Source organism: Chelonus insularis, unplaced genomic scaffold (genome assembly GCF_013357705.1).
Source record: "Chelonus insularis isolate UGA/USDA-ARS -01 unplaced genomic scaffold, ASM1335770v1 contig_338_pilon, whole genome shotgun sequence".
NCBI classification, from domain to species: Eukaryota; Metazoa; Arthropoda; class Insecta; order Hymenoptera; family Braconidae; genus Chelonus; species Chelonus insularis.
In genome coordinates, this window is record NW_023276504.1 from 804 (window position 1) to 14,891 (window position 14,088).

The 14,088-nt window shown below is 27.4% G+C and overlaps 3 protein-coding genes across 3 annotated transcripts; 2 read left to right on the forward strand and 1 right to left on the reverse strand.

Annotated features, from left to right (window-relative positions):
• The first annotated feature begins 4,391 nt into the window (after positions 1 to 4,391).
• LOC118066239 (odorant receptor 2a-like) lies at positions 4,392 to 5,741 on the forward strand. The gene is made up of 5 exons (XM_035082124.1): positions 4,392 to 4,483; positions 4,736 to 5,128; positions 5,206 to 5,410; positions 5,475 to 5,630; positions 5,700 to 5,741. Exons 1-5 carry the CDS (start codon positions 4,392 to 4,394, stop codon positions 5,739 to 5,741), a joined length of 888 nt encoding a protein of 295 aa, XP_034938015.1.
• Positions 5,742 to 6,087: 346 nt separating this feature from the next.
• Positions 6,088 to 7,366, forward strand: LOC118066244 (uncharacterized). Its single transcript, XM_035082128.1, has 4 exons — positions 6,088 to 6,344; positions 6,411 to 6,643; positions 6,727 to 6,884; positions 7,007 to 7,366. The coding sequence occupies exons 1-4, from the start codon at positions 6,109 to 6,111 to the stop codon at positions 7,259 to 7,261; spliced, it is 882 nt and encodes a 293-aa protein (XP_034938019.1). The 5' UTR covers positions 6,088 to 6,108; the 3' UTR covers positions 7,262 to 7,366.
• A 197-nt stretch (positions 7,367 to 7,563) lies between these two features.
• On the reverse strand, positions 7,564 to 10,691 carry LOC118066254 (facilitated trehalose transporter Tret1-like). The gene is made up of 4 exons (XM_035082157.1): positions 10,295 to 10,691; positions 9,487 to 9,551; positions 8,978 to 9,325; positions 7,564 to 8,889 (listed from the first exon to the last, which is right to left on the reverse strand). Exons 2-4 carry the CDS (start codon positions 9,538 to 9,540, stop codon positions 7,729 to 7,731), a joined length of 1,563 nt encoding a protein of 520 aa, XP_034938048.1. The 5' UTR covers positions 9,541 to 9,551; positions 10,295 to 10,691; the 3' UTR covers positions 7,564 to 7,728.
• Positions 10,692 to 14,088: the final 3,397 nt, after the last annotated feature.

Below are 14,088 nucleotides of genomic sequence, written 5' to 3' on the forward strand. Positions count from 1 at the left end.
ACAGCACCACCGATGAGTCTAAAACCAGCCTCGAAAATTACTTGGGAATACAAAAATCCTGTTCATTTGGCGAGTAGCAGAATTTACACGTCCGAAGATTTAGAAACTATGAGGAATCGAATAATGTTCACCATGGAACAGGCAGCAGTATTAGAGACAGTTGCGGGAAAGGCAACCAGAGGATCAATATCAAATAAGCCATTAATTTATAATATGCTGGATAAAGAATCGTTGGAAAAATTAGCCAAGAATGCCTGGGAGAAGACCTGAGGAAGATTTGTCAAATTTGGGACTGTCAGTGCAAGGTTGATTGGCGTGTTTATGGTCCTGAAAATATGTAAACTGATAATAGATACCATTGTACATGGTTACACACTTCATACCGTGTACGGATGGTCATTGAAATTAATAGGAGCCCTCTGGGACTCAATAACATACTTATTGGTTCATTTGGCAAAAGATAATTCAAATAAATATTCTTCGCCAAATGTAAAGATATCGGATATAAACGTTGAACGTGGAGAAGATGTTACAGCAGCTGAAGCTAGTTCTCCATTATATCCAGATATAGATAATCAAAGAACAGAGATGACAACTCGAGTATTTGTCAAGTGAATAACTTTCCGCAAAATTAGCCTACTCAACTTCAACTAATTTGCAGAAGGATGACAAAGGAGCCATCAGTGAGCTGCCAAAAGGTCTTCGGAAGGGTTATAAAATAGTTTATCATTGTCAACCAGCGGATAGAAAGTAATTTCAAATAACTAACCATGTATGAATTGAGTGTTACTAATCTCATTGTAAATGTTTGATTTTGAAAAGAAAAACGTCGTACTCGATCAAATTTTGTCACTCGCACTTCCGTCTAACACGGAGGGTGTAATGTCTAAATGTATTTTTATTATTTCATATAATTATTCAAAATATATTTTAAGAGAAACTAAAAGTGAATAGCAATAGAACTTAAGGATTGAGGTTAACTAATATTACTCAAGTTATTTTTTTTGAGTTTTCCTAAAATTTCGTTAAAATAAGAAAGGTTTCGAAGAATAGTTGAGGAAATCATCTTTTAGATATTTTATTGCTTTTGGAAAACCCACGTGGCGAAAAGCAATAAAATTTTAAAAAAGAGTACGTGGGGTAAGAGGAACGTTTGCTTTCCAAGAAGGGAAAGACCATGCGAAGGGACTTGTGCGCGCCTGAAGCAAGGGACTTCTAATTATGTCACATTCGACTAAATAAGTACGTAAGGTTTGATGCATCAGTCAGTTGTCGAGAAAGTAAGATCGAGATCAGATCGTTGTGGAACATCTCTTGAAATCGTAAGTCTTGTGATGTCTCAAACATTGTAATGATAATATTTCAAAGTTTGTAAATTTTTGTATGAAGTTTATTTGATCCTCAAATTATTCTTAAATTGATATTCAAATTAATTCGCGAGTAAAAGTGAATAATTGCGCTGACTGGAGCATGGACTAAGGACCAATTAATTGTAATTCATCTCGACCAGAGTAAAAGAAATCATCTGCTGGTAACGTTTAAATTATTGTTATAATTTTTTCATAATTTTCATTCAATAAATTTTGTTATTGTTTTCATATAAATCACACATTTTCACTTTCTCTATCGAAGATCCCCTCATCCCTGTCTATTGGTCGAAAGGTTAGGACTAAAGAAAGGAACTTAAAGTCTCTCAGGTTAAGCATATGGTTTACATATTGACACCTTTAGAGAACAAAAATACATAACTACCGATTATTTGATCTATAGTATCCTCCTCAAAAAGATGAAAAACATCCATTCTAATTATATTTAATTATCTACCATGACAAGTTGTCTTAGTTTTTTTTTCTTTTTTCCAATTTTAGAAAAATGATTAAGTCGATGGTTGTATCGTAAACTTTCTGCTTATCAATTATCTTACATCTGAGTTTTATTCTATAGGAAGTATTATTTTGTATAAAAAGGAAAAAACGTAAAAATATGGAAGTTTACAACTTTAAAAAAGCTTCAATTTAATCAATAGCTATTATCAAGTGAACAAAGTAGCAGCCATATCATCCTTAGTATATATTACCTGATCAATAAACGTATATTATCCTATTATCTGTAATCAAGGTAAGACAAGGAGGTGGAGTTTATTTCAATCATTGTTCATTATCTGTTATTTCCAACTTATAAACAGAGTTGCTTCTGTTTAAAACTTCAAAAAAACATTGCTTAGGCAGACAGAAAAAAAAACTGAATCAATTATCTTACTGCATTTTCAATCGGCTGTTCTTAGCCTGTAAATAATAGTTTTTCTGGTATAGCATAAAACATCATAAAATAATGTAAGGAAAAAATGTATATTTCTAAAGTTTACAAGTACTTAAGCAATCAATAGCTATTATAAAAAGAGCAAGAGAGCAACTATGTGTGCTTCAATATAAATTATCTGATCAATGATCATGTATTATCCTATTACCCATAATTTCAAGTTGGAAACTTTGTGAAAGCTCTTACAGAGCAGCCGCAAAAAAAAAGTGGGGGTCGGCGATCTGAGTGAGTTTTCACTCGAATTAATTCATTTTCAGCTATCAGAGAGAGTAGTTCAAACATTACCAATGGTTTTGGTTGTCTATGATCTATTGTGGATACTTGAAATGTTGATGTTCATCAGTACTATTACTCTTGTGAGATATCAATATCATATTACAATTCTTTTCAATGGAATAATATATAGAATATATTCAAACAATTTTGGAGACTGGATTTGACATCATGCAGCCATATTTTGAGATATTTTTTGTTAGTGATATTGGTAAAGTCTGATATAAATAAATAGAAGAGTTTGGTTGCTTAATGATAACTTTAATCAGATATAAAAATGGTAATTATTAAAATAAACTGTGTTATTAGACAAAAAGAAGTTGGAATAATTTTTAAATGTTATCTGATTATCAAGTGGTTTGGTATTTATTGTTATCAGTGAGTGTTCATTTTATATGGTTGTGTTTCTAAATTTGGACAAAAAACCTGTTTATCTCTAATTAAAAATTTATTTATAAAGATAAATGTCAGTAAATCTATTCACCTTTGAGTAATCTTTTATTGATAGATTAAAAAAAAATGAAATATTTATTTAATTTAACTAAATTTTTTTGTTTAAAAAATTAAAAAATAATAGATCATTTAATGAATGATTCGTTATAAAGAAAATTCTTAACTGGTGCCACTTGTTGCTTCTCCTTTAATACTATAATAGAGTAAAATAATGGATGTAACTGTTAATAATGAGTAAGTTTACTATCATAGAGTAATTGTATTTATAGTTATTAATTTATAATTATGATCTATACTTTCTAATGGTTTGTTTAATTCAATATTTCATTTGACATAAAAATACTGATTTAGTGAAATTCCCTTTTTTTTAACTTGTACATTCATGATAATTTGAAGCAAATAATAATAAATTTATTTACTGTGTGTATTACGGTACATGATTGTTGGAGTTATTATTCAATAACTTTATTTAGCACAATTTAAAGAAACTGATACTCTAGGTAAAAGAATATTTCAACATATTTATTTCTCAATCTCATAACCGGCATAATCATCTCACAATTGATTTTAATGAAGGATTACTTTAATAAATGATTTCCATAAAAAACATGTAAATAATCTATAAAATTACTTATAGGGTAATTTCATTAATATTTAATTAATTATGTTCACTGATTAATTATTTTTTTGTTAAGTATAAAAGATATATGTTTTTTTTATAACGCTTGAAAACTTAAGCTTCTAGATCAGCAGATGATTTCTACGTCAAGCTTGAACTACAACTAACCACTTTTTTCCATCATCTCCCCTTAAAGAACTATAGATGATTGCAAAAGCAGAATAACGTAACCCTGTTGTCTCCAAGTTCTGCTAATTATTGTATAAATAAACTATTATCTACATAGGTCATATGTTGACAATTAATAGTTGCAATTGTCTCAAGAATAATTATCTTCAAGATATTGATTAAATGATGACAGTAATTTTCTTACAGACGTTAATGACTACAACATACATACAAAAAGTATTTCAGAAAATAGTTTCTCGTTATCAAAGGGTTTATTTTAATCAATATACGCATGTCTGTTTTGCCTTATAATTTTCTTGCACTCACCTGTGTAGGGCTTTGGAAACCAGAAGGATGGAGAGGTTTAAAAGCTCTTCTTTATCATTTGTATACATTTATAGTAATACTATCAGTATATTCATTTGTATTATTCGGTCTTATGGACATCGACGTATTGAATATCAATATCAATGCATCGATTGATCATATTTCTTTGATCCTGAGCTTGATTGCAATAAGCCAGAAAACTATCAGTGTCATTGCTAATCGTTCAAAAATAATGGAAATGGTATATCGTCTTGAAAAGGATATATTTCAACCTCAGGATCATAAAGAAAAAATTATTCAACAATATTATGATCGTATTTGTAGGTAAGTTTATTTCTAACTTTTTTTCGTTTTACGTCATTTTCTTATTAATGAGCAAATGGTTGAATAATTTAAATATTTATATGGAACAGCTGAAGTGACTAATTCTCAAAAAAAAATTTAAGAAATAACACAAAACCATGATAAATTTATCTATTGTGTGCTTACTAGATTTAAAATAATAATAAAATCAATCAAAAGTCAATCAATAAGTATAATAATTTTAAATATTCAATGCTTAATTCCATTTTTCAGAGATTCAATTTTATTCTTCATTGTCTTGGGAAGTATAACAATCTTTTTATATACAATTAGCCATATATTACTAATGAAACCACCGGAAGTATTACCATATAGAGGTGCAATACCATTTGATTATTCAATATCATATATTTATTGGATTGTAGCAATTGAACAGATTTATGCTGTTATTGGAGCTGCTTCTGTAAATGCTGCTTTTGGAGCTTTTTTTCCTAGTATTATGATTCAAATTTGCGCCAAAATAAAAATCCTTGTTCATCGCTTTCAAATAACTCTAAGCACATTAGAACATATTTCAAGTCAGAAGAATTTAAGTCCTTATGAAGTTAGTATGATTGAACAAAAGCTAATCTCAAAATGGTTAAAGAACCATCTAGAAATTCTAAGGTAACAGTATAAGAAATTGATCTTCTGAGAAAAATATTCCTTAATGACATTTATATTATTAAAAATGTACCATGTAGATTATTCGAATACGCTAAATCTTTATTCTCAACAGTAGTTTTTATACATTATGTGATTACTGCATTTGCATTATGTACAATTGCATATGTTTTATCAAACACTGATTTTCATAGTGTTAATTTTATTGGGAATTTTTTATTTTTTATTGCTATGATGTCGTTGCAATTTTTGCAATGTATTTCAGCGAATCAAGTAACTGAAGAGGTAAATACATATATTAGCAATAAGAAAATAATTAATTTTATTATAAATGATTATTATTACATAGTTTGCTAGTCTTCATAACATAATATATGATACCAATTGGTATGCTGTAAGTAATAACGTGCGGAGGTCCATGGTGATAATAATGACCCAAACACTGCAACCAATTATATTTTCTAGTGGGCATTTTGTTACTTTATCTATAGAATCATTCAAACATGTAAATAAATTTATTCAGTTTTTACAAAATATCTAATCTTTTGAATCATTATGATTTTTTTATGTACAGGTTCTAAAAGCTTCATACACAATTTACAATGTTTTAGCATAGTTATCAATAGACTACGCAAAAAAAAAAAATAAAAGGGTATTGTAAAAAGAATGAAATAGATTGGTAACAATATTATTTTTGTGGCAAATATGATAATAATTTTCTAATAAATATTTTTTCACATGCTGTGTTACGTCACTACTTTAAAAAGAAAGTTAATAAAAAAAAGTTTTTGAAATTGCGAGTTATTTTATTCTATATTTGCCAAGTCTGCTTTAAGCTAGATAAAAAAATTATTTACACTCTTATCTACAAATATTCACATCTGTTCTATTGGATCCAATAATGAACTAATTGAACGATATTACAGATGTTATTTTACTATAAAAAGTACCTAAGAATGATAACGAACTACATAAAATCGAAAATGTACCCGTTTGATGTCACAATATCTTTAAAAACGTTTCTTTACCTGTATGTTAATATATATACCACTGGAGATACTTCCTCGACTAAAGTAGCCCCATGGATGGCAACTATTTCTACATCTCATCCACCATTCTCTGAAGAGTTTATGGATGATAATTTAACTTACATTTTTGGATGCCCAAGTATTATAATTGATCGACAAGCAGCACTAACATCTTTCGAGTGTTACAACAGGTATGGTCATTTTTAAACTAACAAATTTCTAACAGATGAGGTTATTAATAAAAATCATTTTTTCAGTCATTTTGATAATTTACCTACATATATCAACTTTCACCAATCCAAATATAGTGTTACTGAAGTGCAAGTCAATAACATTCCATTAAGTAAAATTATTAACGATAATTTGGTACTTCTTATTTCCTCTGATGAAATATTTAGTTTCGGAGTTTCCGATATCATATCCTTCCCAATGAACAAAGATGAAATAAATTGGAATAGTTGCAAATTGATTCAGTATCCTCAGGATTTACGTAAACAAATGATTTATTTTTTACTTAAAAATAATATAGAAATATGAAATTTAAATTTAAATTAAATTATAATTAACTTATAGGAAATTCAATATTCAATTTTTTTAATATTGATTTCGTTCAATCTAATAAATGTAAACAATACATCAGTAAAGCAAATCAATATGCCGTAAATCAGAATATATCTTGGAGCTCTAATTTGTTGTGTAGTACTTTAATCAGTAAAGATAAATGTCTCAAAGTAAGTAATTTTAAAATTTCACTGATCGTCAAAATGATTATTTCTTAAATTGATTTAATAAATTATAAAAATTAATTATAATGAATATTTAATTAATAATATATTTATAAAATTTTTTACAGATGAGACGATATTCACCAGTTGTTTGTCAAGTCAACAATAATACCACAACAAAACATGAGATCTTAGCATTCTCATCCAGAAGAATGTTGATCACAGATACGCAATGTTTTGTGTTATTCTTAAGTGTTCTTTCTGAGTCTGATTGGTTACATCGTGAAATAGCAAAACTAACATGGGAAAGATTTTCAAGATACATATCTCAAGAAAAAGAATCACCCAATCCCAAAATCTTGAGAACAGAATGTAACTGTTAGTTGATGATGAACTTTGACTCTAGATACAGCCTTAGGTATAAGGCTGAATAATTGACGTATTTCTTGCCCATCTTACAATTTACCCTATCTACGGAGCTTATTGAAAATAATTATCGCAATTATAAATTTAATCAATACTAATTATTTATTACATTCAAGTATTTTGTAATAATAATTGAACACTTTCATAGAGTGTCACGTAAATGATAACTTATTTATTGTTAACATCAAATGCAATTGTTTATATATTTATATACGTATATTTAACATAGAATAAATAATTGTAACAATGTATAAAAAAATCTCATATTTAACACAATCATTTATAAATGTATACAATCAACTAATACTACAAGCTATTTACATGTTTAATACTGATCGGTGGGTTCGTTACAACTTCTGACAGTACTAAAATACAAAATGTACAATTGAAAATATCTTATAACTAAATAATATCAAGTCCTTTATTAAAGTCTACCATGTTCCAAAGATGAAAGTTTTAATATACATGAATCACTTGTGAACACTTGACTATTTAGTGATTTACTTGGTTGTTCATCTCGTAAATCAATTCCCAAATTTTCATACGCACCAGATAATACAATAATACGGGGATACGTATATTTATCTTCTGGTAAAACTGAAAATCTTTCATTTGGTAAATTACTGACAGTATGTTCCTGAACTGAAGTAAAATCTTTTCCTATCTCATCGAGACTTTTTCCCTTAGTCTCCGGTAGGATTGTTCCAGCAAATAAAGCTCCAACAATTGCCGAAACGGTGAATATATACATAGTTCCTTCAAGTCCAATAATATTGTTGATATGAGGATAAGATTTTATAGTTGCAAAGGCCATTATCTGAGCAATAGCGGTGGTAATTCCACTCATAGTTCCTCGATATTTCAAGGAATATAATTCTGAAGTCATAACCCAGGGAAGAGTTAAGAAACCAATCATGGAAAAAGCTACGTGAAAAGCAACACAAATTAATGGGATGCATGAAGGTATTCCAGGATATTTTAATGCAATAGCAACACCACCTGCAGAAAATGTCATACCAATAGCACTGGAACAAGCAAGAGCTTTTCTACCAAAATGATTTGCTACTGCTGTTCCTAAAATAGCTGCAGATAAGCGAATTACACCGATTCCAACGCTTGCTGCATACTCATTAATGTCTGTACCGACTTCCTTTAAAAAGGTTACTGCATAAAAGAGTATGATGTAAATTCCACTCATTTGTTGGAGTGCAAAAAATATGAGAAGAATTATAAATGGTCTCCATATGACTGAGACTGTTTGAGAAAAGCTAACAGATTTTTCTGATGTATTTTGAGGACTAGAGCTGCATAGCTGCTGGAATTCTTTCTCAGAAGCTAAGCCAGGGCCTCGGAGCCACGTTAGTGCTTCTTGGGCTTCTTTTAGACGATTCTTCCGTATCAACCAAGCAGGTGATTCTGGCATTATTCGTGTTAAAGCTAGAGATAATATAGCTGGACCAATACTTATAGCTGCACTACTTTGCCATGATGTGATAGCTCCTAATGCATAGATAGCAAGAACTCCTAGAGATACTAGAACTGGTCCGGATGATGCTAACCATGCCCTTTGATGAGGTGCAGCTACCTGCAACACAAATTATGTAGAAATTCGTTCCAAAAATTTAATTGAAAAAAAAAAAATGTTTAGTTATTCCAAAGAAAGAGTCACTTACTTCAGTCACATATAAGTAAAGAGCGTTTGCCATTCCAGTTCCAATCCCACTGATTAATCTTCCAGCATATAAAACTGGAACATTTTGTGCAAGGGCTATTAAAAGCCATCCCATAGCATGCGGAAGTGTTGCTAATGCTATAGCTGCTCGTCTTCCATAACACTCTGCCGTAGTGCCTGCAATAAATGCACCCAAAGGGTTTGATATCACTCCTAAGGATGCTATCCATGAAGCTTCATTGATGCTTGCAAATTTAGATTCTAGCAATTTGGGTAATAAAATTGCACTGAATCCTTGAGATAATCCGACAGAAATTTGTCCTGAATGTGCTGCTAATCCTGCAAGTACCTAAAAATACCAAAGAATAATTCACTTTTTAGTAACACATAGTATTGAACTAGAACTTGTATGCTGAAAAGCTGCAGAAAGCTTGGAAAATGATATTAAAAAAAATAATGAAAGGAAAATAAAAGAAAAGAGTAATAACTTTTAATAAAATTAGTACTTACACCTTTAAAATTGGTCGTATGTAATAATTTCCACCAATATCCACCTTGTTGCATTTTCTTTCAAACTGTTGGTAAAAAAAGAAACAGGTAAATTATTCTCCTATTAGATAATTCTATGATTATTTTATGCTGATACAATTATAATAATGATTGTTGTTATTATTATGATTATGATGGTTATCAAACTTTTAAAGATACTACATCACGTGTTGGAAGTCACGAGAAGTCTTTTGGAAGATGAACGAAATGAAAGAAGAAGAAGATAATTGAACATAAGATGAGTAATGCATCAAATTGAATGATAACTCTTATTATCAATGACTCAAAATGCTTAAGTCAGAATTTAAATTTTTGATTTATGCTTGTATCTATTTCCTTTATTATATTTTTGTCTTCGTAATTAAAAATATAAAAACTCTCATTTGTCTTAATATGGCTAAAAATCTATTTGATATTGAGGTTGAATAATAATGAATGCCGTCATAAATTAATATCGATTTCAAAACTTTATTTCTATGTACTTCTTACATTCGAGAGTTCAAATTACTCCAGAGGATAAAAAAGTAGGATCAATTTTATATGGATCACATGTCTAGAATTTCCAATCACACATAATGTCCTTTTAATTGGCATTTTTATATGCTTTTTTAGTAATTGTTATGTCTATTCAACAAGGTTTAAAGAAATTATTAGTATCAGTTTTTTCAAAATAGATATATTCAATTCTTAAAAAATCACAAAAATTCAGGAAAAGCAAAAAATAAAATTTGAATGTTGAATTATTTTTTTAATTTATTTGACAACTTACCTGATAGTTAAAAGTCGTAAAAAAAAAACAATTTTAATAGTTGTTTTTATTATTGATTTTTTTCACTGTATCGGTGTACATATATTGTCATTAAAGAAATTTAAGAATACTTTTGAATAATAAAATAAGATATTGAAAATAATATTGATTATGAACTGTTAAATCACATAGTGATCATGTACCTTAAAGAATAATTAATAACACATAATTAACACCTCAATAATAATTAAAAATCACAAATTGAAATATTTGCAATTTAGCATAATTTATGATTATGATTTCTTTTATCACGTAATTATCCTGGAGATTTATGAATCTTTAAGAGTTATTATTATAATTTAATAACTGTTATTATTTTATTTTTTGCGTTTTTTGTTATTCAACTGATCATCGACGATTTTTCAAGTCTCACTGAGAGCAATCGTCGTGCAACACCGGCATTTATACTTTTATTCTTAAAGTAGTAGTATATATACATATATATCGTCGCGTATTATACTAATCGTTAAAAATGCCAATGTTTAGTTTATAAAACTTTTATTATTATCCTCTCACGTTTCTTTTAACCAACCGTTTTCTTTTGTTGTTATTTATTTTATATTTTTTACCTCATATATTAAAAGGAAATTGTATGACGTTTTATTTTTGTTACTGTTTATTGTCATTACTACTTGATGAATATTGTTATTTAGATATTTCAGGATATGATTATAAAAAAGGCATTCCCAGAATAAATTGTGGATAATTGATGATTAATTTTGATTAAGAGAGGAGTATATTGATTTTGTGAAAATGATTATGCCGTTAATACTGTCATTTTCCTGAAATAATGTGTCTTACTATTATTTTTTTATCGATAATTAATTAAAAAATATTTTTATGCATCAAAAGAATTTCAACTTAAGTAATATTTTCAACAAAAAAGTGTGAGTTTTTGTTGAATTATCTGCATAAGTTAGTGATATATAAACAATACTAGTCATAAATGAATTTATTTATTATTTATTGTATAATAATAAGTGAATAAAACATAAAATATTATAAAATAGAAATTAAAAAAGACTGTGAAGATTGTGGACTATTTTTTAATTGTAATAGAAGAGTAAAAATATTTATAGTGATCAATAAAAAAGACATTTCTAGACTAAAGAAACTCCAGGATCTTTAGAGAAAATTCTTGTTTACTTGTTAGCATTATAAAAATATAAAAATAGATATAAAAAAAATAATTGATCTGATGAAGGCGGAACAATTCAAGGAACATTTTCTGTCGCCTCAGGATACATCACCCACTTCTAAACAAGATCAACTGCCCCTTTTTAGTTATTACTAACTAATAAGAAAACCGTATCAAGGACTTCAATCTCCGGAAGTTCAATGTCTTAACAGTCTTTCAGACTTCTAAATCTATTGAGTCATCAAATATAATTTATCCTTCAAGATGGATTTACATTCATATGTTATCAAGTCCTTGTACTTCCTTCTAAGGATTTATCATCGGAAATAAGCTTGTTTTTGAGCAGATATCATTAATTATTGAATGTTTAGCAGAAATCATGATTATAAACTTCAAAGAAATCTCTTGTATTTGTTTGTTTTTAATTATATTTCATGATAAATAAACTATTTATTTATCTGTGATTATTAACAATTATAATCTTTTACAATTTTATTCATTAAAATTGTGCATATAAAATATTTTTTTGATTGAATAGAGCAATAATCTAGTTAGAAATTCAATGTACATAAAAATTGTTAGGATTATTTCTTAATACAAATATTTGAAATTATTATTATTCTTGGGTAAACATCATAAATTTTTTTTTAAAACAAAATTACTAATAAAATTGAAATTATCAATGAAAATCTTAGTTCACACTTTGTGCAATAACAATTTTTTTATTGCAAAAAATGATGAAATATTCATTAAATTTAAATGTTGAAATTCGATACAAACTATTCTCTTAGAACGCATTTTATTACTTTAGACGTATTTAAAAAAAAATATATGCACATCTAATGTTTTGATCATTATCAATTATTACCAACACATTTTTACTACGTCACTGTATGTTCTTGTTTAATCACCTTATTTTTATAATTCTATGTTTCATCCAAGTTAAATCCAAGATGTCATCTTTTAAAAATCTCTGTTACAGATTTTGATCACGATATCAAATGTTGAAGATTCAGGAAAGATAAGTTGAAAAAAGAGTCAGATCAAATTTTCTATTCCTCTAATGGCATTAAAAGATGCTGATTATGTCAAGAATCACAATAATGCCAATTGGTGTTGCTGATAAGATTTGTAGACTCGAGTTGCATCATAATTGCAGTGCTGTAAGTATGTATTAAGGAAGTATTAGTTGATTCATTATAGAAGATTATGAAAAGAGAGAGCTACAAATAATAAAAAAAAATAGTATTAAATCGTTCACACTTCTCTTCATAGTCTACTACTTTTTATTCATTTAATTTATTTATTGATTATTGTCTTCTTTACTGCAAAATATAAAAGTTATTGCTTTTTTTGTAACTTTAAAGCCACACTAATCGCTCACTAAATGATTTATTTTACGATAAAAAATAAAGTTTATTATTTTTTTTTTTTAATTTACGTTGGAAAAAATACAATTTTTCTAAACGAAATTTATACATTGAGGTACAATTGAATAGAGAGTTTCTAATCTCTAGAAAAATTAGATTCAAAAAGTGTTTTGTTTTTCAGCACTGTGTCTTACTATTGCATGATTTCCTGAATATATTTGAAAACATTTTGTTTATCGTGACGAAGCTCTTTTTATCTTAAAATCTCCATTTTTTTGCATAGGATAAAAGTCAAAAATAAAATGAAAAAATTTAATTTTACCTCAAAATTTATTCAATTGTTTAATTATAAAATATTTTATATATCCTAGTAATCTTAATATTCGTTTTAAATAAATAAATTATCATAAAATTTATAACAAAATAAAGCTGCATGATTTCCTTTATTTGAAAAATATTTGACTTCTAATATATTTGAAAAGTCACTATGAGTCTTAATAAGATAATCAATAGAATTATTATTACATAAGAAAATTTCAAGATTTTATTTAAAAAATCCAGTGATTTTCCTTTCTTTACATAATTTTTATAAAGATTTTAATTGGAAAAATATGTAGTTAATTTTTTAGATTTCAAATCTGAATCAAATCAAAAAAATAAGTAACAACTCAATCAATTCATGTACTCATGTGAAACGTTAATAAGTTACAAGTTTATCGTACAAAAAGATGCCTCTTTGTGATTTACAAAACAGTCATAAACCTTTCAAATATTTTTTTTATACATATATGTTTTTTTTTGACGTAATCATAATCTTTCCATCTATTGTGAATCAGAGTATTCTGGAAGATGGTAATATCCAATTTATGAGATGGAAAAAACCTACTAAAGACTCGCATAATATCTGTGAGAGTGATAATTATTTTTTTTCCCATGATTTATCGATAACATTATGAAGGAATAATTTATATATTATAAAAAGCTTTTTAATAAACTACAAAATTTTTATTCTTTTATATCCACTAACCAGTTAAATAATATATCATTATAAAAAGAACAGCATTTACTTTAACTAACAATTAAAAAAATTTATTTTAAGAAAAATAAAAATAATTTTTTCAGATTAATATCTAATAATTAATACTTATAAATAACTCTTTCACGATGATTAAGATAATTGATTAAATTTTCGATTTATAATAACAATAGGTAATTGAATGACAATTAATACTATAATAAGATTGAAT

Excerpts from the sequence above, each read along its gene's own strand:
- LOC118066239 (XM_035082124.1), top strand. The coding sequence starts at position 4,392 with ATGGAAATGGTATATCGTCTTGAAAAGGATATATTTCAACCTCAGGAT. Across the intron at positions 4,484-4,735 it reads TATTATGATCGTATTTGTAG|AGATTCAATTTTATTCTTCA; the intron begins GTAAGTTTATTT and ends TCCATTTTTCAG. Across the intron at positions 5,631-5,699 it reads CTATAGAATCATTCAAACAT|GTTCTAAAAGCTTCATACAC; the intron begins GTAAATAAATTT and ends TTTTATGTACAG.
- LOC118066244 (XM_035082128.1), top strand. The coding sequence starts at position 6,109 with ATGTACCCGTTTGATGTCACAATATCTTTAAAAACGTTTCTTTACCTG. Across the intron at positions 6,345-6,410 it reads TCTTTCGAGTGTTACAACAG|TCATTTTGATAATTTACCTA; the intron begins GTATGGTCATTT and ends TCATTTTTTCAG. Across the intron at positions 6,885-7,006 it reads GTAAAGATAAATGTCTCAAA|ATGAGACGATATTCACCAGT; the intron begins GTAAGTAATTTT and ends AATTTTTTACAG.
- LOC118066254 (XM_035082157.1), bottom strand. The coding sequence starts at position 9,540 with ATGCAACAAGGTGGATATTGGTGGAAATTATTACATACGACCAATTTT. Across the intron at positions 9,326-9,486 it reads ATACGACCAATTTTAAAGGT|GTACTTGCAGGATTAGCAGC; the intron begins GTAAGTACTAAT and ends TGGTATTTTTAG. Across the intron at positions 8,890-8,977 it reads TTTACTTATATGTGACTGAA|GTAGCTGCACCTCATCAAAG; the intron begins GTAAGTGACTCT and ends TTTGTGTTGCAG.